At 52.7% G+C, this 23,761-nt stretch overlaps 1 protein-coding gene across 1 annotated transcript; it reads left to right on the top strand.

The window, feature by feature from the left end:
* Positions 1–2,286: 2,286 nt before the first annotated feature.
* c8h12orf56 (chromosome 8 C12orf56 homolog) lies at positions 2,287–22,695 on the top strand. Its single transcript, XM_088923586.1, has 17 exons — positions 2,287–2,538; positions 7,402–7,638; positions 10,034–10,152; positions 11,396–11,452; positions 12,003–12,279; positions 12,997–13,082; positions 13,432–13,576; positions 14,274–14,380; positions 15,214–15,303; positions 17,874–17,954; positions 19,272–19,347; positions 19,481–19,488; positions 19,903–19,961; positions 20,268–20,329; positions 20,573–20,650; positions 21,965–22,143; positions 22,482–22,695. Exons 1-17 carry the CDS (start codon positions 2,287–2,289, stop codon positions 22,693–22,695), a joined length of 2,127 nt encoding a protein of 708 aa, XP_088779712.1.
* Positions 22,696–23,761: the final 1,066 nt, after the last annotated feature.

Below are 23,761 nucleotides of genomic sequence, written 5' to 3'. Positions count from 1 at the left end.
TCCATCACAGAACACACACACACACACACACAGACACATGCACACACACCAGGGCCAAATCATCATAGGACACTCACACACACACACACACTCGCACCAGGGCCAGTTCATCACTGGACACACACTCACACCAGAGTCAGTCCATCACAGGACACACACACACACACAAATGCAAAGGGCAAGAGGTTATCAGCTGAAACAGCAATCTGAAAAACAGAAATGCCATCTATTCACAGCCAGTAGAGAAAAACACTGCGTTTCCCTTTCACTTCACTGCAATTCAGAGCAGACGGACCTACATTACACACCGGTTGTGATCCGGCAGTGCATGACTTTCGCGTGAAGAAATTCATCCTCTCCCCCGTGTGTAGGTTATCGGCTCGGCTGCTCGACTTGACGTTTCAGAGAGCTGAAATCGCGCGGCTCCTCGTAAAACCGCGGTTTGCTCTGGTCAAGCTCTTCGGATTAGTTAGAGGGCTTGAGGCTTGCTGTGTCCGACACGCTCGACTCACCGGACACCCCCCGTCATCACGCACCGTGCCCAGACAGCGGCGGCTGATCACACACACGGCGTCAATGTCCCCTCATCCGGTTGCTAGCGACCACGTATTTTGAACAGTTTCCAGAGTCTGTTTTCCTGCGGGTGTTCCCCATCACCTAGCGTCGTACACCGGGAGGGTAACGGGCGGGTTGCATTTGTTCCATGTGTCCGCTAGGGGGCACCTCAGCCACAGGATACAGTGTAGACGGAAAATTCATTAAATTCAATGGAACAGCACCTGTTACAGTACGTATACATTCTTTCTTTCACGTCCTTGTTCTTCAATGATAGCCTTATATAGCATATTGAACGTGAATTGGAAGCAATCTACGTTTTTTTCAAGGGTGTGTGAAATCCGATTATTTTAAAACTCATTTTTGGTGTTTTTCTGTAAAAGGAATTCTATTAAGTTAGAAACTTCATGTCTTACGCTTGTTAAAACGGGAAGTGAATTCGCTATAAATATTTTAAGACCTGCACTGAATGTTTTTTTTTACAACCCTTACAATAAAATTACTTTTAAGTGTGTTTGTTCCAGACTTCCTGGTTTTTTTATTGACTCGTACCTCAAATACGTTTTCCCGAAACGTGGTTTGTTTTGAACAGATCCTTAAAAATGAACATCTTTTGTATATATATATACACACGTATAAGACCTTTCAGAAAACTACACGCCAACACAAACTACAAAGGCAAAAAGTTACAGTACAATTGATAAAAAACAGCGATGATAGAAATACTATGTTAAACTAAAGAAGTGATGATTTTATACTGTTCTTCCAACATCTATACCTGTGAGACGGGGGACCCTATTGCGAATGGCACTCAAGTTTTGCCTCCTATAATATAATATTTAATATTGTAATATAATAATATAAATAATAAATTATATAATATTTTCTTCTTGTATTTCATGGCTGTGGGGGCAGCTGGAGTCTGTCCCGGCAAGCAACGGGCGCTCGGTGGGGTATACCCTGGACAGGACACCAGTCCGTCACAGGACACACACACACACACACACACACACACACACACACCAGGGCCAGTCCATCACAGGACACACACACACACTCACACCACGGCCAGTCCATCACAGGACACACACACACTCACACCAGGGCCAGTCCATCACAGGACACACACACAGACACACACACTCACACCAGGGCCAGTCCATCACAGGACACACACACACACACTCACACCAGGGCCAGTCCATCACAGGACACACACACAGACACACACACTCACACCAGGACCAGTCTATCACAAGACACACACACTCACACACTCACACCAGGGATAATTTACAGAAGCCAGTCGCGAATAGGAGCTTAGTTCATGTTAAAGGTTGCTTGTGTATCGGCTCGTCGGAAAGTACTGGAGGTAGTGGTAACCGTCAGAGGTGCTTCTTGTGAGGAAAAAAAGACGCCTTGGTTCAATTTTACGCAGGACCCTGAGGAGACACTGCACCTCCTATCTAGAGGGGTGCCCCTCCTGTGCACTCAGTTTGTGGGGTACAGAATGGTTGCGCGGGGCAGTGAGCGCTTGGGTCTTGTTTTGCACGGAAAGTCCTGATCCAATCAGAAGAGCCTGCGCGTCACCGGGTGTAAGACTGAACGCCTGGAGACTCGGAGCTCCCCTTAGCCGGCGCAGAAGCTGCTCCTTCTGCCTGACATCCGGTTGAGAAACAGGTGTGAAAGACTTCGGAGGTCTCTCCCCCTCCCCGTTTTCTCTCTTCGTCCATGGCCGGGAGCGACGCCGACCGCTTTCCGTGCCCGAGGAACAGCCGGCTGGACTCGTTCCTCAAGCGGCACACCGAGCGGAGGGTGTACGAGGAGATCCGAGCTTACGAGCCGTGCGTCGTCGTCTCCGACACGGTCAACAAGGTGTTCATGTACGCGGTGCTGGGCGGCGACGGCGTCCTCCTCACCGACCACCCCCCGAAGAGCGTGCGGGAGGCGGTGCATTTCAGGGACGTTCGCGACATCGAGCTGGTGAGACCCCGACGTCCCGGAGCGGCGTGTCAGCCTTACAGAAAACGCTCTCTCTCTCTCTCTCTCTCTCTCTCTGACTGACTAGGCAGAACTCGGCTCGGTGTCTCGTACCCGGGCGCGTTACTTCCCCTCACAGACTCGGTAGCTCGAGTTGTGCGGTTGTGCGTTTTTTGTTTTGTTTTGTGTTGTTTTGAGCCGCGTTTCTACACCGTTGACCGATTTAGGAGCGCGAGTAGAGAACGGTGTCAAGCCGAGTGAGCTTTATCGGCGCTTAGCAGCTGAACGCCGAGACGTCCTGTAGATGCCCGGCAGCCTGGTGACTTCAAAGAGGTCGCTCTGGGGACAGAGGGCACGCTTTCGCAGCTACCCCTAATGACATTTGAAGGAAACGAATGTCGTCAACTGGGTTTCGGCTTCGGTTAAAAATAAAAAAAGTCGCACTTGGTGCTTCGTTATCACGATGGAAACGCAAAACCCAGCAGTCGCGCATGAGAGTACAAAAAATGAATGGCAACCTGCAATTGTTAGCTCGAACGAGATATTAAAGAATCCGACCGCTTTTCAAACGCCGTCTCCACCTTCCGTCTCCTTCCCGAGAATACGCACATTGTTACGCGGCCACTTTGCACAACGGGTGGTAGGAGTGTGGAACAAGCAGCCCCGCTGTGTGTTTGAGAGATGATCACCCAGGTTCCTTTCAAGGCACGGTGGGGGTAACACCTCAACAGCAATTAGCTAGTAAAAAGCAGTACGTGGTCTCCTCTCGTTCGGGAAACTTAGACCCAGGGAGATCAGCTACTGTACTTAGTACGCACACATCACGTAGTGCTGAATTGCAGTGTGGGAAAGCAAGACGGGCGTTAGTGCACAAAGACAAGGAAATGGGGAGAAATCTTGTTAAACTGTCTTTTTTAGTCCTCGTACCTTGTTCCAGGATTTTGGCTGGGGGGGGGTTGGATCCCAGATTTTGTGCCAGACAGCTTTTCACCCTAAAAGTCTGCCATAGTTCCTTTCTGCCTGGGACCTAGGGATCGGGCCCTGATGGCCTCAGAGCCTATCTTCCTGTCTGTGAGAAAGGGGGGGTCGATTCCACCTGTGAGTTTCGCTTTAAGGTCTTAATGCAACAGCTCTTAATAAGGGCCGGCAAGCTCCTTAAGGGTACTTTCCCTTGCCCAGCAAGCTGTTCGTCCGACTCAACCCCCCTCCCACAAAAATCCCTTCGCGAGCTCTAGCCCTTGCTGGGAAAACCCTCTTTGTACATATATAAAGACTGCTTCGGACGTCAAAGATTTGCGACGCCCTGTATCTCCGTTTCCTCACCCTTAGATCATCGTTCGCCCCTACGTGATTGAGCTGCTGGTCTGAATTTGGTTCCTTTCTGTTCCTGGTTGGCGGTGCAGTGGGTAACATGGCTGCCTCACAGCACTGGGGTCCTGGGTCCAGTTCCTGGGGTGCTGTCTGTGTGGAGTTTGCACGTTCTCCCCCATGTTTGTGAGTGGGTTTCCTCCAGGTGCTCCAGTTTCCTTCCACAGTCCAGCGACTGTTTCTGTTTCAGGTGTGAGTGTGAGTGTGTGTGTGTGTGTGTGTGTGTGTGTGTGTGTGTTTGTGTGTGTGTTTGTGTCTGTGGCTTCATCCCTCTGCTCCCCTCCCCACTGAGAGCTGGTGTGTGTGAGAGGACTGGAGCATCATCCAGGTGGGGCTGCACACTGGTGGTGGTAGTGGGATTCCCCCTGACCTGGAAAGAGCTCTGAGTGGAGGGTCCAGACAGGCGCTGTATAAGCGTAGGGGATTATTATTATACAGTAACGGTATTATAAAGCACAGTGTTGTACTGGAGTACCAGTCATGGCCTCCTAATAATCCTCATCTATTAACTGGCTTCATCACTCTGCACACTGGTGGGGGTAGTGGGATTCCCCCTGACCTGTAAAGAGCTCGGAGTGGAGGGTCCAGAAACGTGCTAAATAAGTGTAAATTATTATTATTATATTATGGTGTATAATGGTACCATACCTCCGCTCAGGAGGCCTGAGTCACCGTTTTCACAGCAGTTAGCTAGTGAAGACCAGTGACTGGCCTCATCTCATTTGTGAAACTGTCTTATATCTGGAAAGAAGACTCAATCTGGCTTACACTCACTGTGGGCTACTTCCATATCCAGTTACACAAGCCTCTGACCCCGGCTCAGAGTCAGGCCCCTGATGGTGGAAACGCCACAGGGGATGTCTTAAGCCACCCCGTGGCATTGCTTATCCTGCGACGTTAAGTCTAATTGAGCCGATTATGGCGGGGGTGCGGTCATCGAGTGTCCTATTGACCCCCTAATCCCTGCTCGGGACAGAGTGCTTGAGAAAACAAAGGCAGGACGTTCCGGAAGTCTAGAAAGGGGGGGGAGAAAAGGAGACCCACGACATCCCGCTGGATAACGGAGCCCTCGCCCTGCTGTGTTTTTTTCGGGATGCACTTCGGTCTCGGGCTTGTCAGGCTCGCAAACCCCTCCTCTTCGGGACACTCCAGCCCTTCCTTGTTTTTCTACTCATCCACTGCGCCTGCTCCCTGCTCCGGCCCCCTTTTCAGTTCCCCCTTAAAAGCCAGGCGCTCACTCTGTTTTCCGGGCTCTGCTCTGGTTTCTGTACCAGGCGAGCCCGGGACCTGGAAGCGCCTGGCCCCATTCCAGTACCGGTTCCGACGTCTGTGTAGGATGGACCACCCGGCTTTGGACGTTTGCCTCCTTTTGGATTCTCCCTTGGACTTCTTCCTGGACTGTTTGCCTCGGCCACACCTCCCCCCGAACACCAGCCCACCAAGGACACGCCCCCTGTTTTCATCCCCTTATCCTGCATGCTTTCCCCCCCCCCCCCCCGTGTTTTCCCCCACGCATTCCCGGATGGTGTCGCCTGCATAGGGTCCTGAAAGAACTCCTTCGTTACAGGGCTCTCTGACAGGAAAGGGCTTGGCATAGCGTTGGAAACAACCTGCATGAACCGGACTTGACCTTTCTTTGTGTGTGTGTGTGTGTGTGTGTGTGTGTGTGTGTGTGTGTGTGTTGTGATTTCATCGTTCGCTCACAAGGGTCACAGGAGCAGTGTATTCTGGGCTGATCGAGTGTCCTGGCGTTTTTCTGGGCCGGTGATGGGAGAGACGTAAGTAGGAGACAGTAACATCACAGGGAAGGGTCTCCAGAAGAATCGCCCTGCCTGTGAGCTGGTAGCTCTTGTCCCCAGGTGCACTGCAGAGCTCAGGCAGCCCAAACTGTCACAGGAGCCGGTCCAGCGTAGTCCAGGACCCTGCGCAGACGGTCTAATCCGGAAGTGTCAGGGAGGGTTCTTTCCGGACCCTATGCAAGACGACACGATCCGCGGTTGAGTGAGAGAACACAGGGAAAAAGTCATGCGGGATAAGGGGATGAAAACAAGGGGGGGCGTGTCCATGGAGCGCTGGTGGGCGGGGGAGGTGTGGCCGAGGCAGACGATCCAGGGAGGAGTCACACGGGAGATCCAAACCGGCCCAGAAAGTCCAAGGCCAGGCCATCCATCCGAGACGGACGATTAAAACCAGAACCGGGTCGGAACAGGAACAGGAACTAAAAGCTTAACGGGGCATCCAGCGTCAGCGTCCGGCTTTTGAGGGGGAACTGAAAAGGGCGCTGGAGCAGGGAGCAGGTGCGGGAGATGAGGGTCCTTGCGAGGAGGGGTTTGCGATCATGACAGGTCCTGTGCTCAGGGGGCGTGGCGACGGCGGACAAGTCCTGAGGTAGTCCAAAGGGGCAACCGGGGCGCAGTCCAGGGTCCGGGAGCTGGGAGATCCAATCCGAGACAGACAAGCTTGAAAGCGGACCGGGATCCGGAACAGGGACAGGGACAGGGCACCAGGAGGATAAAAACAGGATAACGAGGCCAGGCGCTCGGAGCCCCGGACTCAGACGGTCAGGACGCCGTGAGGAAGCCGATGCCGCCGGGTCTCTCCTGGACCCGCTGGTAGGCGGGCTTCCGGGAAATCCATCTTCCAATGCAGAGCCGGGAATAGCGGGAGCACCAGGCTTTAATTAATAACGAGGAAAACAAGGGACAGGCGCACATACTGAACTCAAACAGAAATGGCCTTACTTGACCCCAGCTGCATTCCGGACTGCAGCGGGTTATTCCCCCGAGCTAGTGGTGCGGTGACTCATCCCGGAAATCAGGAGATCCTGAGAAGATGAAAGGGAGATACTTTCAAAGCAATTTTTTTTAAATGGGCAAATATCCATCCGGTCATTTTTTTAACATCTTAGGGTTGCTGGAGCCTATCCCACCAAGCAACAGGACACCAGTCCATCACAGGACACACACACACACACACACACACACACACACACACACACTCACACCAGGGCCAGTCCATCACAGGACACACACAGACACTCACACCACAGCCAGTCCATCACAGGACACACACACACACACTCACACCACAGCCAGTCCATCACAGGACACACACACACTCACACTCACACTCACACTCACACCACAGCCAGTCCATGACAGGACACACACACACACACACACACACACACTCACACTCACACCACAGCCACTCCATCACAGGACACACACACACACACACACACACACACACACACACACACACACACACACACACACTCACACTCACACCACAGCCACTCCATCACAGGACACACACACACACACACACACACACACTCACACTCACACCACAGCCAGTCCATCACAGGACACACACACACTCACACCAGGGCCAGTCCATCACAGGACACACTCACACACACACACACACACACACACACACACACACGGTTGCGGATCCAGAGAAATCCAGGTGTTTCTCTTCGCTGTCTTCCAGGTGAGCGATTCCCCGGCTTTCCTGCGCGGCCGCGACCGGGAGCGCGCCCAGCACGTGCGCGTGGTCTACGCGGCGCTCGACTCCGGGACCGGGAACCGCCGGAGCTGCTCTCCTCTGCTGGGCGGTAAGGACTCCCGTCACGACCTGGAGGAGGGGTGGCCGCCAGTCCGCCACAGACAGACGGCCAGCGGGTCGCCCGTGAGAGCTGTTGCCGTTGACGGCGTTAATGGCAGCAGGGTAGCGCAGCGCTGGAGCCCTGGGTTCAATTCCTGGGGTGCTGTCTGTGTGGAGTCTGCATGGTCTCCCTGTGTTTGTGTGGGTTAGGGTTAGGTGTTGTGTTCCTCCCACAGTCCAAGGACATGCTGGCAGTTTAATTGTTGTCTGAGAGAACTTGCCCTTGTGTGTGTGTGTGTGTGTGTGTGTCCTGTGATGGACTGGCCCTGGTGTGTGTGTGTGTGTGTGTGTGTCCTATGATGGACTGGCCCTGGTGTGAGTGTGTGTGTGTGTGTGTGTGTGTCCTGTGATGGACTGGCCCTGGTGTGAGTGTGTGTGTGTGTGTGTGTGTGTGTGTGTGTCCTGTGATGGACTGGCCCTGGTGTGAGTGTGAGTGTGAGTGTGAGTGTGAGTGTGAGTGTGTGTGTGTGTGTGTCCTGTGATGGACTGGCCCTGTGTGTGTGTGTGTGTGTGTGTGTGTGTGTGTGTGTGTGTGTGTGTGTCCTGTGATGGTCTTCCACTATAAAAGACACAAGCCAGCCCTCCCATTGTGACATTATGACAAATCTTTGACATCTTTATTGTGACGCGCGCCCGTCTTTCTGTCTCCTAACCCTAGGGGGCAGCACCTCTTCTGGGACAGTACCAACGGAGAAACTGGGCCGGAGAGCCACAGTCCCGCACCTGAGGTACCGACATTAACCTCTCTGCTCATCGGTAGCTGCTTATTTGTCCCCACTTAGGGGGAAATCAAAGTGTGAAAATCCAGCCCTACGCGTGAAAGCAGGAGGTTCCCGGTTCACATCTCTGCTGTGCCACATGCCCACCGTGGTGCTCTCAGACCACATTCCAGGTGCTGATGCGAAATTTCTCCCCCTGCCTTCTGCAGCTCGAACTGGGTAAAGACCAACTATTCTGCTAAACACTGATCGAACATGAAATCGGTTTTGTTTTAAGAGCCCATCGTGATTGCACATCGGTAAACTCCAGTCCTCATCCGCGGGAAGGGTTTCACTGTGGAGAAATCGTGGGAATCGAGGATGTTTTGAAAAGTTTGGCAACTCAAGTCGATAGGAGCAGAGGAATAAGTAAGGGTGGCGCGGTGGTGTGGTGGACAGTATTGCCGACTCACAGCTCGGGGGTCCCGGGTTCAATTCCGGAGCTGGGGTCCTGTCTGGGTGGAGTTTGCATGTCCCCCCCCCGTGTTCACATGGGTTTCCTCCAGGTGCTCTGGTGTCCTCCCACAGTCCACAGACACACTGGTGGGTTAATTGGCTTCTGGGGAAAATTGGCCCTGGTGTGTGTCTCTGTGTTTGTGTGTCGGCCACCTGGCAGGTGTTGCATGCTGGGATAGGCTCCAGCTCCCCCACGACCCTGAATTGAGTAAAGTAGTTAGAGAGCGGATGGATGGATAAATTAAGAGGTGTAGCCAGTGACGCTTCATTTCCATCAGCTCCCACTAACGGTCTCTCTCGGAGGCTGGTTGGAGCAGGCGAGGGAAAGAGCCGAGGATTTCTCAAAAGGCTTGGGGTGCCTTTAATAAATGGGACTCAGCCGAGCTCCCAGAATGTTGACGAAGAACAAAACTCGCTAAAAAAAAAACCCAAACCAGATGGCCAGTCGACGTGTATAAATCATCTAGCGTAATGTTTGTGATTAAATAGCGAAGCAGGTCAGAGCCGGACGTCACAAGTGGAAATTGTATGGATGTGTACGAAAAACTGAGAAGGGGAGGCACTTCTGTACACAAAGGGAGGCAGGAGTGTGGAACAAGAGTGTTGTATTCTTGAGTGAGGTGTTTAAAATGTGTACCTCCCAGCTCTATAAATCGGTGCAAATGGGTTGCTTCTCAGCACGTTTTTATAACGAAACTAAAGGCAGTGTGTAACGTGAGCAACAATATGTATTGTACGTTATTCATTCGTGTTTTAGCCAGCCTTTAACTGCCCTGTTTTGTTAAAATACGGCACGGGGGTATAGCATTGCCATCTGCGTCTGACTGAGCCTCATGAGGTACTGTGCTGTGCGCCTGTCACGGAGGGGGGGGGGGGGATCATGCTAGGGGCTGAGAGTGTTTCCGATCCCTGAAGAGCCTGACTGAACTGTGCTGGCACAGCCCAGGTGTAAAACCTGGACACGGGTGTCAGTCACGTCACTCGGGACTTGTGAGAAGAGGTGGTCGGACCCTGTGCGGTGCTGAGAGAGCGGGGGTCCAAAATCCTAGGAGCGAAAGGCAGTATACGAGGTCGGGGTAGGCAGGCAGGCAGGCAGGCAGGCTTGGTCGGGTTTCCGGAGAGTCAGGTCGAGAGTATACCAATCCAAAAGACGCTGGGCAGAGCCGAAGCCGAAGCCGGAGACAGAGCTGCGTCGGGTATCCAGAAGTCAGGTCAGTGAAGGATCCAAATCCAATACCCGCTAGAGAGAAACGAAGACGAAGCCGAAGACAAAACAGGTTCGGGATCCGGAAGTCAGATTAGTAAGGTACGCGCGCAAGAGAAAGGCTAAAGTCGATCTCAACGCTGAGCGAGGAGTGAGAGGGTAAAAAGGGCGTGAGCAGAGCTGATAGCTTAACTAGGGCGCAGGTGTTGATGCCGAGAGGCGCACATGGGAATACGGTTCGTGACAACGGGCTTGATTCCTGTGATGCGTGTCGCTCCGGCGAGAGAGAGATGCAGCGGCTCTGCGCACAAGAGAAAAGGTGCTCGTGTCCTCCCAGCTTTCCGCTGGCGTCCTATCCAGGTGGTGTCCTGCCTTGCTTCCTGTCGCTTGCTGGGACCCTGTCCTGGATAAAAAAAAAAGGACGGATGTTCTTTCCAGAGCCCTGGATTCGAGGAATATCCTCCTTTGAGTTTTCCACCGGACATACTCTTCCAGCAGTGAACAGATCTAGTATGGAGAGTATGGGCTGCCCGTTCCTTTTCCATTACTATCGCTGCAAACAAAATCTAGCTTCAAAGTCTAGCTCCTCTTAATTAGCCCTTCCTTTAGGAAACAGCAGGGTGTCTCGCAGCACGGCGTCAGGTTAGAATTTCTACTGCTGTCCGCTGTGTGGTGACTGATGCCCCTTGGGTACAATTAATATTTAATGACACCACTAGAGATTAACCTCACCCTGGTGCTCATGGTTCCTGCGTGCTGGAAGCCCGTGAAGCTCTGCTCAGTCTTGGCAACTGCTGGTTTCAAGAAGGTCTACAGAGTCTAGACCGATCGAGGCTCAGGTTAAAAATAAACCTTTAGTTACACAAATTACACTCCCCATGCCCCCTCTATAGCTGAAATTTGTCCATAGCTAACCCCACTCCATCAAATATTGGAAGCAGAACTTTTTTCTACATACTTCATCCAATTCAGGGTCACGGGGGAGCTGGAGCCTATCCCAGCATGCAACGGGCACAAGGCAGGGTACACCCTGGATGGGACGCCAGTCCGTCACAGGACACACACAGACACGATCACACCTCGGCCAGTTTTCTCAGACACCAATTAACCTACCAGCATGGCTTTGGCCTGTGGGTAGAAACCCACATAAACATGATAAACGTACAAACTCCACACAGACAGCACCCCAGAAACTGAAACCAGAGCCCCAGTGCTTTCCTACACTGGACAACCCTTTTAATAAAAGGAAATGCTTGAAGAAAACACAGGGGGTACAGCAGGTCTCTGGTGGGTTGTGGGTTTGAGTCCCTGCTGCAGACACCCAACTGATCAACAGGGAACAGTGTAGCGCAGGGGGTACAGCGGGTTTCTGATGGGTTGCGGGTTCGAGTCCCTTCTGCAGACACAGCCTGCTGATCGACAGGGAACTGTGTAGTGCAGGGGGTACAGCAGGTCTCTGGTGGGTTGTGGGTTCAAGTCCCTGCTGCGGACACAGCCTACTGATCGATAGAGAACAGTGTAGCGCAGGGGGTACAGCAGGTTTCTGGTGGGTTGCGGGTTCGAGTCCCTACTGCAGACAGTGCTGCTGTACTTGAGGGAAGTCCTGTACCCCAGGGGCTCCAGTCTGCCCAGTGGTGTCCATGTGGACCAGGGTTAATCCTGTCCTGTGTCCTGTGAGCTGTGTCCTGTCCAGGATCGAGTCATGGGCTCTCTGACCTCTTCATGCCCAGAAGCCTGGAGCTCAGGCCCATTGAGCCCATGTGTGCTGCTTGAAGGGAACGACCTGCACTGAGTGGTGCAGTTCAGGGGTTCATGGGTTTAATGGTTTAGGGGTTCAGGGGTTTACTGATCTAGCTGATCAGGGGTTTGGAGGTTCAGGGGTTTACTGATTTAGGGGATCAGGGATTTACTGATTTAGGGGATCAGGGGTTTGGGGGTTCAGGGGTTTACTGGTTTAGGGGATCAGGGGTTCAGGGGTGCTGGAACACAGTAACCTTGTGATGTTCCAGGTGGGGTGCAGCGGCAGGGGGGGGGAGGACGAAGCAGACGAGGTCGGCCTCCTACCCCTCCTCCTACCTGACTGGCCTGGGGTCCCGCCGTGCCACAGCGGAGGGTGCCCCCGGGCCCCCGGATCCGGCCCCAGGAAGAGGACAGAGAGGCGGCTCGGTCTGCGCGCCCGGGACAGGAGGGAGAGAGCAGAGGCTGAAGGAGCTGCACCTGTATACAGTGTCTGCCTCCTCTCTCTTCTACCAGCACCTGAGGAGCACCTGGGACAGCTACGTCATAGTAAGTGGACATCGGACAGGTCTCACATAACAGCCCTGCGGCCCTGCTGGCCCCTTTCAAAGTCGGTAGCTAATTGATCCCTGGATCTCGTCCAGCTGTGTCTTGAGCAAAGCCAGGGTATCAGCTCTAACAACATGGCTGGGATGCTTGTTCCACTCTCCCACCACCCTTTGTGTAAAGAACAGCTTCCTACCCTGACCGGAGGATCTCATCCAGCTGTGTCTTGAGAGAAGCCAGGGTATCGGCTCTCACAACATGGCTGGGCAGCTTGTTCCACTCTCCCACCACCCTTTGTGTAAAGAACAGCTTCCTGCCCTGGCCGAAGGATCTCATCCAGCTGGGTCTGGAGAGAAGCCAGGGTATCGACTTCAACAGCGTGGCTCGGCAGCTTGTTCCCCACCCCCACCGCCCTCTGTGTAAAGAAGAGCCTCCTATCCGGATTGACGAATCTCATCCAGCTGTGTCTGGAGAGAAACACCCGCCACCCTTCGTCGATCCCCGTTCTTGGTTTTATATATACTTTCACAAGAAATCTGATGGGTTGACCTTGTTGGTCCTTTGAGGGTTTTGAAAACTTGTGTCAGCTCCCCTGATACAAGGAGTCATCAGTCTGTTAGTTCTGCCAAAGTGTGCACACCCTGTTTCCCCTAATAGTATGCGTCCAGAAAGTTATATTGCTCTTGAACTGTGTGATGTCTGATCTCTGTGTGTTTGCAGAAGTCAACTCTAATGCTGGACCCACTGCACAGAAGGAGATCCAGTCTGTCATCGACGCCCTCCGCGCACGGAGAGAGCCTGCACAGGTAGGAATGAGTGCACATTCGAGGAGCAGCTCATCTTATACAGCGGCCAAGGACGGCGATCAATCTGTATATACAGTACCTATGCACATTTTGCACATATTTTATTGTTTTTACAGTGACTATGATCATCATATTTTGCACACACCTATGTATTTATTTTTATTTATTTATTTTATATTTATTTTGTATAATTTTTCAGCTATTCTGCTGTCTGTTTTTTGCTTGTCTTGAGCTGGACTGCTGGAGCACATCAATTTCCCTTTGGGATCAATAAAGTCTTATCTAAACACTCTCCTGGCCTGTTAACAGAGGGGCAGCTCTCCTGACCTCCACTGGTCCCTCTTTCCAGCTCGGAACGGGCGGGGCAGCTGTTCGGCCAGCTGGCCGGCGAGCTTCTGCATGATGACAACACCCAGGAGCAGACCTACCTGCTGCTCCAGGAGCTGAAGGCAGCAGCTCAGAGGAACAGCTCCCTCAAGAGGCTCTTCTGGAAAGTGAGAGCTCTTCCCTTTGTTTTCCTTGTGCCATCGACGCACTCCTGCCCGAAGAGGAGCGCACCAGTGTTTCAGTTAGTGTAGTGTATCAAGGATTAAAGAAGTAAGCGTATTGAGAAATAACAAAGGAGCTGTATCCCCCTGCAGCTCCCAGCAGGCAGCCCCACTGGAGCTCAGCAGGTGTGAGCCTGGCCAGTACCTGGAGGGGAGACTCCTGGGAAAGCTGAGGTTGCTGCTGGGAGAGGTGTGAGTGGGGCAGCAGGGGGCGCTCACCCTGCAGTCTGTGTGGGTCCTCATGCCCCAGTATAGTGACGGGGACACTGTACAGTATAAAAGGCGCCGTCCTTCGGATGAGATGTAAAACCGAGGTCCTGACTCTCTGTGGTCATTAAAAATCCCAGGGTGTTTCTCAGAAAGAGTAGGGGTGTTACCCCAGTGTCCTGGCCAAATTTCCCCCCTGGCCTTTACCCCTCACGGCCTCCTAATAACCCCCCTCTCTGAACTGGCTGCACTCCCAGCATTACTGTGAGAAACTGCCACAGCGTACGACTCAAGATTTGATGCTATTCAAGTCGCGAACGTTGCTTAACCGAAGTCAAGCGCGTCTTCATGCTTGCAAGTCCAGAGCCTCCTTAATCTGCCCTCGGCTGTCCGATTCTCTCCGCTCAGCTGTAGTGACGTGGGTCTCCTCTTTCAGTCCCAGGAATTATTCCCTTTCTTGGTCAGCAAGCTCCATGAAGTCTCTCGGGAATCTCAGGCTCCTTACAGGGGGAAAGGCCGACACTCCAGAGATGATGAAATGCTGTAAGTAATGAAATGGGTCTGTGGAAAGTCTCTATTCTATACTGTGTAATACCATCTGCTCCAGTGTCCTCAGGGATCCTCAGACTTACTGTATATAGGGGAGGGGGAGGTACTGCAGATGAGTCTAATTGGGTGTAAATTGGATCAATATGTTCCAGTTAGGTGTAAAATTGGACCAGTAGAAAGTCTGTCCAATGACTTGGGGCCCTACATTACCTCCTGAGCTGTAGCTGTCATGGTCTGAGGTTTCCCCTGTAACAAAGGCTTGATTAGTGCTGGGAGAAGCTGATTATCCAAAGTTACAGCGGAGAGTAACTTGTCTGAGAGATTGCCTGTTCAAAAGTAATCGGTTACTGTTATAAAGTCAAGTCTGAGATCAACGTTTCAATAAGTAATCAATAACACTTATGGGTAACTTGACTGAGCAATTACATCTTCATAAGTAATCAGTACCAGTTATGTCTGAGATTACGTTTTAAGAAGTAAATCTATACCACGTTATGAGTAAGGTGTCTGAGCTTTTTAATTTTAATGAATAACCAATCATGGTTATGTGTTACTTGTCTGAGAGATTGTTTTAAGAAGTGATCTACTATATTACTTTTCAAAGCACTATATGAGTGTAAGGAATTATGATCAGATACAAAAGGCATTTAAAATAAAAGTCACTAGTTGTTAATCAGGCTGAATTCCGACTTTCCCCACCCCCAGCTAACCTGGGAGAGCTGGGGATCACAGGAAGACTACTCCCCTTGCTGTAGTACCGCAGTGTGTCTGTCGTGACAAGGCGGGCGAGAGACGTCGATGGCTCAGTGTTGCACTGCCCCCTGCAGGTTGGGTATACTCATAGTCCAGACGCTGGCCGAGGTGTCCAGGGGGATGGAGACTGAACCAGCCCGTCTCAGGACACTGACCGCTGAGAGGTGAGCTCCTGATCGGGGGCAGCAGCTCTGAAACAGACCCATCACCTCCGAGATCTCCTTCTCACACAATGTAGAACAGCTCTCTCCTCTCCCGGAGCTCTGAAGTACTGTCTTCCTTGTTGTTGCTGTTTGTCTTCTTTGCTGAGCTGTTGTGTTTCTGGACTGTGCCATAAAACACTTTCCCCCAGCAGCGGATATAATACCGCGTGAATCGAATGAGACAGGACACAGGTTCCAGGGGGAAATGTTGCGGGCACCGTGCACCTGGTCTGAACACAACAGCCGGCCAGTGGAAAACCCCAGGAACTTTCCAACTGGGCTTCAGAGGAGGAAGGGAAGAGTTTCTGGGACCAGTGACCAGAGACCGCAGGATAAGGTGGTCATGGCCGGAGATCCTCTGTCAAAGAGCCAGGGGTGAAGAGTGGCCTACTGCACAGAAATACCACTTTATACAAAAGCAAGAAGTCGGGCCATCAAGGATTAAAGAAGTAAGCGTATTGAGAAATAACAAAGGAGCTGTGTCCCCCTGCAGCTCCCAGCTGGCAGCCCCACTGGAGCCCAGCAGGTCTGAGCCTGGCCAGTACCTGGAGGGGAGACTCCTGGGAAAGCTGAGGCTGCTGCTGGGAGAGGTGTGAGTGGGGCCAGCAGGGGGCGCTCACCCTGCAGTCTGTGTGGGTCCTCATGCCCCAGTATAGTGACGGGGACACTAGACTGTAAACAGGCGCCGTCCTTCGGATGAGACGTAAAACCGAGGTCCTGACTCTCTGTGGTCATTAAAAATCCCAGGGTGTGTCTCGACAAGAGTAGGAGTGTTACCCCAGTGTCCTGGCCAAATTTCCCCCCTGGCCTTTACCCCTCCTGGCCTCCTAATAACCCCCCTCTCTGAACTGGCTCCATCCCTCTGCTCTCCTCCCCACTGAGAGCTGGTGTGTGTGAGAGGACTGGAGCATCATCCAGGTGGGGCTGCACACTGGTGGGGGTAGTGGGATTCCCTCTGACCTGGACAGAGCTCGGAGTGGAGGGTCCAGACAGGGGCTGTAGAAGTGTATTATTATTGCATGACAGAGAGCTCTGTCAAAGTTAGACTGAGTATCTGCTCACACAGAGGATCAGTGAAGAAGGACTTCAGACAAAGTTCCTGAAATGTTTGATTTTTTTAATAATAAAATACCATCTTTAGCAATTTAAGGAAAAGGGGGACTGAGAGACTGGCCTCATGATCAGTACTCCTGTCACTCTGCTCTCCAGTGGAACAATTTCTGAGAAGGAGCACAGCCCCTTGGGATCTCATATTCGCCCCCACCCACCCTCGACAAGTCGGGATCTCAGCCGAATTTCTCTCCCACGAAAAAGATGTCATGTAAAGCACATTGTGGCATTTGCTGGGCTTTTCTGAAACAGCCTACAGTTCCTCGTTTTAGACCGGGCGGGAGGAATCCAGATCTGACAAGCAGGTCAGTTGGTTTCTCAACGAGCACTGTGAGAGCTTCGGACTGCCATTGAAATCCCTGGCTTCCTTGTGCATCGATCCTGTTCGGCAGTGGAGCTCTTTAACTCCCCAGGGAACGGGGAGAGGAGGAACAGAGGAGTCACTGACACCGCCCCACGGGCCAGACACTAGAAACCAGCATATCGGCTTCCCGGATCTGTGGGCCCGTTAACTCACCCAGGGGTAATTCAAATCATGCGTGGCCGATAGACCCAAAGATAAGACGAGGATCAGATGTGGCCTTAGTGATTATCCATGCTGACGGACAGCAAGCGCGATCCGGAGCAGCCGGAATGTGAGTCCTGCTTTTTAGGCTCTAGTTGTTTTGGTTTTTAGGAATTAAGTCCGGAGTATGTCCGGGGTTTGAGCAGGGTACACCCCTGCGGTAGTTTTCCTGTAAAGAAGCGCGTGAATTACACCATACAATACAAGCTCGGTAGCCTCGTAGCCTTGTTGTTCGTCTGGTGTCTCGGCAAAGTTCGAGTTTACGACCCAGCGAGGGTCAGTTCAGCTTTTTGCAAAAACAAGCCTTTCGGATTTTAGAAGTGAGGGTGGTCAGACCTCGGTTGCTAGGTTGCTGCTGGGGAGAGGTGTGAGTGGGGCCAGCAGGGGGCGCTCACCCTGCGGTCTGTGTGGGTCCTCATGCCCCAGTATAGTGACGGGGACACTAGACTGTAAAAAGGCGCCGTCCTTCAGACGAGACGTGAAACCGAGGTCCTGACTCTCTGTGGTCATTAACAATCCCAGGGTGTCTCTCGACAAGAGTAGGGGTGTTACCCCAGTGTCCTGGCCCAATCTCCCCCCCTGACCTTTACCCCTCATGGCCTCCTAATAACCCCCCTCTCTGAACTGGCTTCACCCCTCTGCTCTCCTCCCCACTGAGAGCTGGTGTGTGTGAGAGGACTGGAGCATCATCCAGGTGGGGCTGCACACTGGTGGGGGTAGTGGGATTCCCCCTGACCTGGGAAGAGCTCGGAGTGGAGGGTCCAGACAGGGGCTGTAGAAGTGTAAATTATTATTATTAAATTTCTGTTTTCTATATAGTTTCACTTCTGGTTTTTCTCACCCTTTTCTTTAACAGAGGAGCGTGGACACGGAGGCTGTTAATGGCTTTAGTCTGTGAGCCTCTGACTGGAAATATCCCATCACTGCCGGACTCCAGACTCACAGGGACATCGTCGATTCCCAGTCCTGAGGGCATGGAGGTAGGAGCTGTGGGACGTTAGTCTACCCCAGTGGTTCCCAGTCCCGGTTGTGGCGAAACCCGCACACACCTGATGGTTTTTCAATCCAGCCCACCCGCACTAGATAATCGAAGCCTTAATTGATCTGAGAAATTGCTCCATTGGAATATTTGTTTCGGGTCACAAGTTTTGTTTCACTTACAAAACACCACAGTTAGAGCTCCAAAATGTTTACGACCAGAGAATAAACAGCTCAGATTAATCTTAGTATTAAGTCGGCGAAGGGTTTGATGGTGTGGCTGAGGGCTGGACTGGAGCAGAAACCAGCAGGTGTGTGTGGATCACCAGCACCAGGACTGGGAACCGCTGGGCTAGCCTCAACCAGTTCCTCACTGCTGCACGAATAAGCAGTTCAGCCTCCTTCCTATAAAGACGCTGGACTGTTCTGGATTTTTGCAGTGATTATTTTATAGATCATAGATAGATCATAGATATTTTTCCCCGGCTCTGCTATTTTGTCTAGTGCATAAAACGATTAACGTCCCATTAGTGGGTTCAGTGCAAACACTTTAGTTAAAAAGAAAGGAATGTTTGAATACTGTATCTGACTCATACAGTACAAAGTGGAGGTTTGTAAGCATTAACAGAGTTTAGTACACTATGATGGGCTTCAGAGTTTGTGTTCTGCTTTTTAAATTTTTAAACCTGCTCAATAATTTCCAGTGCCAGAAATTTTATTTTTTGTCTATTCATGTTAACAATAGCCTACACACACACACCAGAATCTTGTGCAAGGAGCACATGTGCACTAAAGTCTTGTGCAATATGCACACACACTCACCAAAGTCTTGTGCAAGAAACATACATACTCCTATGCCTTATGCGAGGCGCATGCACAACAAAGTTGTGAAAGGTGCACACACACACACACACACACCAAAGCTGTGAAAAGTACACACACACCAAAGATTTGTGCAAGATGCACGGACACACCTAAGTCTTGTGCAAGGAACACACTTTCACTAAAGACTGGTGCACGGAGTATAACTTAAAGTCACATTAATGCAAATGAAAAAAAGGACAGGCACCTCACACACGAGCTCAGTGTGTCGGTGCACCAGGGATCTTCACCAGAGACCCCTACAGGGCCTGACCTTCACCACGCCTGCCCCCACGCCGCTCAAGGTCGGCGCAGTTTGCGCTGGAGAGCAAACGCTTCGGTTTCAAGAGCTGTGTGCTCACCGTAAACGTGGCCCGTGTGGGATCTGCCCGCTCCCTGACGGTTCTGTGCTGCCGTCGCAGGGACTCCGAACGGAATTCTGGGAAGCGGCGGCGGCGTTGGTCTATGAGGTCCTCGTCCTCTCCCATCAGGTGGGTAGCGTGCGGCCCGAGACGGACTGAGAGTGGGGGGGACCCCGCCCGTGGTGCTCACCGGCGGCTCACGCCCACTCCGAGCGCTGGATAACCCGGAGGTCTCCGGTGGGACGTCCCAAATCCCTTCCAGGATTCACGGTGTGGGAAAAAACAAATCGGATGGTATATCGTTTGGAGGATGTGGTCTCTGCCTCCGCTCGGCGGGTGGAGCGGCTCTAGCAGTAAAATGAGCTGGGAATGAGAGAGAGGAATTATCATTGTTTAAATGTTTTGGTATAAAATGTCTTGGCTGGCAGCTGAGATCCCTGCCACCGCACACGGGGGAGAATCAGGGGGGCGTGGGCGGAGTTTTCCCCAGCCCCGCCCACCTCTGAGCCACTGATTGGAGGAGAGACAAGCCACTCACCGGCGGCACCACCTCCCTGCCAGCACTCAGGAGTCCACAGGGGGGCAGTGTGTTGCTTAGAGATTTCCCGAGCGAGCAATCTATACCCCACTCTCGGCATCGGTCGGCCGATTGGCCCTCCACCCTTTGAACAATCCTGGTCACAGCTGGTTAGGGGCTTGGCCCAGGCTCGAACCCAAGATCACAGAGCCCAGCAAGTGTTCAGGTGAGTGCCCTTACCTGTCGGACCACTGAAGAGGTCCCAGTACATTTAAAACACTTTACATGTGTTTAAAATCCAGTCCTGGGGACCCCAGCAATAACAAACACCCTGTAGTGAACACAGAAGAAGACAGCCTCTAAACCCCTCTCTCCGTTTACTGTACACTGGCACACGCTGAAGATGCACACACACACACACAAACACGTTTCGTTTAATGAAACAATTATCCAGCCAGCGGTTTACGTGACAGGCGCAAAGCGCTGGAGCGTCTCGGCATTCTTAAGCCGCTTGGGCGCCCTCTTGTGGCAGTTGTCCAGTCACTGCAGTCCTTCACAGACTCGCAGCGCCGGCCGGAAACATCGGCGCATTTTGTGGGTAAAAAGCTCGTCGCGTCTGACCTCCTTGAGCAGAAAGCAGGTCCCACCAGCGCCGGGTTCCCTTGAGGCGCTGCAGACACAGTGCCTAGGGCCTACATAGGCCACCATGAACCCTGAACCGGTCCGAGGGAGAATTGTGGGATTAAAAACGACTCGCGGTCCCCTTGTGTTGCCCGGATGCGCCCCCTGCCCCCTGTCGCTCACGTCCGGTGCATGTTTTTTTTTTATCCCCCACAGGGAGGCCGCCCCCCCGCGGCGGAGCCGTTGCTGACAGTGGGGTGGGTCCTGAAGACCCTCCAGGCACAGCCCTCTGCGGTGAGTCCGCTCGGCAACCCCTTCCCTCACGCATCTTCGCTGGGCGGGGGTGTCTGACCTGTCTGCCCCCACTGCTTGCTGGGACAGGGTCCGGCTCCATCATCTCCCTTTTCTCCAGCGGTGTGGAGGCATCGCCTTGGCACCACAATTGCGTTAATTTTGTAGTCCGTAGTTAAGGAAGCGTTAAGGAGGAGATTCTGGGGCCCTGGGTGCAATTCCTAGGCTGCTTCCTGATAAGATAAGGTCACTCTATTGGCCAGATACAGTGTCTTGCATGAGGAATGTGTCTTTTCTCAGACCCCAGCTTGCTCTCCATGAGACACACAGACAGGGAGAGAGAAGCTGGGGGTCAGAGCGCAGGGTCGGCCATTTATACAGCGCCCCTGGAGCAGCTGGGGTGAAGGGCCTCGCTCAGGGGCCCAATGGAGTAGGATTCCTCTGCCGGCCGCGGGATTCGAACCGGCAACCTCCCGGCCACAGGCGCAGATCCTGAGCCACAGAGCCGCCACTCCGCCCCTGGACCTCATCCGTGATTTATCCATGATAAATAATGGATTGACCGTACTACAGTCTGTATTAATACTGTAAGTGTTTAACAGTGTGGCAACATACAAAGTAAGATTGCATTGCATCTAGACAACTGGGAAAACGTATGACTGGTACGTAGTCACTAGATAGTCTCAGCATCTCACCCAGCTGTGTCTGGAGAGAAGCCAGGGTATCGGCTTCAACCACACGGCTGGGCGGCATGTTCCCTACCCCCACCACCCTCTGTGTACAGAAGAGCCTGCTGTCCTGACTGGAGGAGCTCACCCAGCTGTGTCCGGAGAGAAGCCAGGGTATCGGCTTCAACCACAGTGCTGGGCAGCTTGTTCCCCACCCCCACCACCCTCTGTGTACAGTAGAGCCTCCTGTCCTGACTGGAGGAGCTCACCCAGCTGTGTCCTGAGAGAAGCCAGGGTATCGGCTCCAACACCACAGCTGGGCAGCTTGTTCCCCACCCCCGCACACCTCATCCAGCTGTGTCTCCAGAGGAGCTGGGATATCGACTTCAACCACATGGCTGGGGCAGCTCGTTCCACTCTCCCGCCACCCTCTGTGTAAAGGAGTGCTCCCAGTTTTTAAATCCGCTTCCACGTCGTGTCCACTTCTGTGTGGTTTGGGCTGCACTGTTGATTCTGAAGCGATCTGCTGGCTTGCTGTATATCAGCCCCCCTTGTCGTATTCCCTGTTGAAGGTGACAGCCTTACAGCACACAGGACTATGAATCACGAGGAACGGGAGGAAATGTCGTTTTCTCTTCTGTGTGCGCAGGTGAGCTTCATAGGTGACGTAGCGAAGCAGGTGGTTAACGTCCTTTCCTCCGCGCAGTGCCCACTCCTCCCTGCACAGGCAGTCCTGCTGTACCAGCGGTGCTGCATCCTGTGTTCCTGTCTCCAGCACAGCAGCGTCTTTGCTGATTTCATCCGGGCTGAGTACAGAGAGGAGTTCAGGTGAGCGATCCAACAAGCACTAGTGACTGATGGAAAACGAGCTGAAACAACAGGCTTGTGTCTGTCTGTGTCCCTGTCTGTGTCCTGTAAGATCATCCCCTGTCTGTGCCCTGTCTGTGTCCTGTAAGATCATCCCCTGTCTGTGTCCTGTCTGTGTCCCCCAAGATCATCCCTGTCTGTGTCCTGTAAGATCATCCCTATCTGTGTCCCACAAGATCATCCCTGTCTGTGTCCCACAAGATCATCCCTGTCTGTGTCCCACAAGATCATCCCTGTCTGTGTCCTATAAGATCATCCCTGTCTGTGTCCTATAAGATCATCCCTGTCTGTGCCCTCAGGTATTACATCCAGCTCTCATCCGCTGAAGACAAGCTGCCCCCCTGCTATCCCATCACCCCCCCCGCTCTCCAGCTGATCCGCCAGGTCCTGCTCCTGGTGGAGCACAGCTCTCGGCAGGCTCCGGCCAGCGGGGGTGACTTCGGAGAAGCCCGCAGTGAGGAGCGACGGGGGGGGGCGCGGCGCGCCGGGGGTCCGTCCTCCGGCGTTCCCTGAGCCACGCCCACCGGGGTGACACCCGTGATGGGCTACAGCCGAGGGGGGTCGGAGAGTTGAGCCGCAGAGACGCCGACACCTCGCCAGCTGTCACAAGCCCTGCAGCCGCGCGGTACTTGGAGCGCCTATCCAGGGGGGCAGGGAAAACTGCCTGTGCCTTTCAGAACGAGCTCAACTCTTCTTCACGGGTTTAACCCCTGCACATCTGACGCAGGGAATACTTCATAGGTGCCGCCCTTCGGATGAGACGTAAAACCGAGGTCCTGACTCTCTGTGGTCATTAAAAATCCCAGGGTGTCTCTCGACAAGAGTAGGGGTGTTACCCCAGTGTCCTGGCCAAATTCCCCCCCTGGCCTTTACCCCTCATGGCCTCCTAATAACCCCCCTCTCTGAACTGGCTCCATCCCTCTGCTCTCCTCCCCACTGAGAGCTGGTGTGTGTGAGAGGACTGGAGCATCATCCAGGTGGGGCTGCACACTGGTGGGGGTAGTGGGATTCCCCCTGACCTGGAAAGAGCTCCGAGTGGAGGGTCCAGAAGAGCTCTATACAAGTGTAAGGATTTATTCATTATTATTATTATGATGATAGTGAAAACATCCTGCACATTCTCAGCAACGTGATCTCTTCTCAAGCTCTCGTGAGGCGACTTAACAGTAGATGCCAACGCCGTGGGACATAAGGAACTGGGAAGCCGCGTGTCGGAAGCAAGAGACGATACAGCAGGCGAATGAAAATAAAAATGTCCCCATTTTTGCAGCTCTCTCGAAGTTCGGCGAGACGTGCGAGGTGCTTCTGAAGGACTGTTTTTCTGTGTATCTTTTACATCACACCACGATCATCTCACAATGACTGCAGTCACGACACGCGTCCCCTTACGCCTGTGCTTTCTGTGTAGTCCAGCTGTTAATGGAAGCATCTGTAAAACGCTGGTTGTGTTTAAAACACTTCCTTTGTTAACAATATACAGATTTGGTCTGTTAAGTCTCTTTCCAAAAACACACGGCATTTATTTATGACTAGGTAGCCATCCTATAAATCTTGTTCTTTGTCCGAAGTCCAGTTGCTT

The sequence above is a fragment of the Atractosteus spatula genome, chromosome 8 (assembly GCF_055471065.1).
Source record: "Atractosteus spatula isolate fAtrSpa1 chromosome 8, fAtrSpa1.hap1, whole genome shotgun sequence".
In the NCBI taxonomy this organism is placed as follows: domain Eukaryota; kingdom Metazoa; phylum Chordata; class Actinopteri; order Semionotiformes; family Lepisosteidae; genus Atractosteus; species Atractosteus spatula.
The sequence above is the reverse complement of the archived record's forward strand: the minus strand, read 5'-3'. Positions and strand labels throughout refer to the sequence as shown.

Excerpts from the sequence above, each read along its gene's own strand:
- c8h12orf56 (XM_088923586.1), top strand. The coding sequence starts at position 2,287 with ATGGCCGGGAGCGACGCCGACCGCTTTCCGTGCCCGAGGAACAGCCGG. Across the intron at positions 7,639-10,033 it reads ACGGCGTTAATGGCAGCAGG|AGAGAAACGAAGACGAAGCC; the intron begins GTAGCGCAGCGC and ends AATACCCGCTAG. Across the intron at positions 12,280-12,996 it reads CCTGGGACAGCTACGTCATA|AAGTCAACTCTAATGCTGGA; the intron begins GTAAGTGGACAT and ends GTGTGTTTGCAG.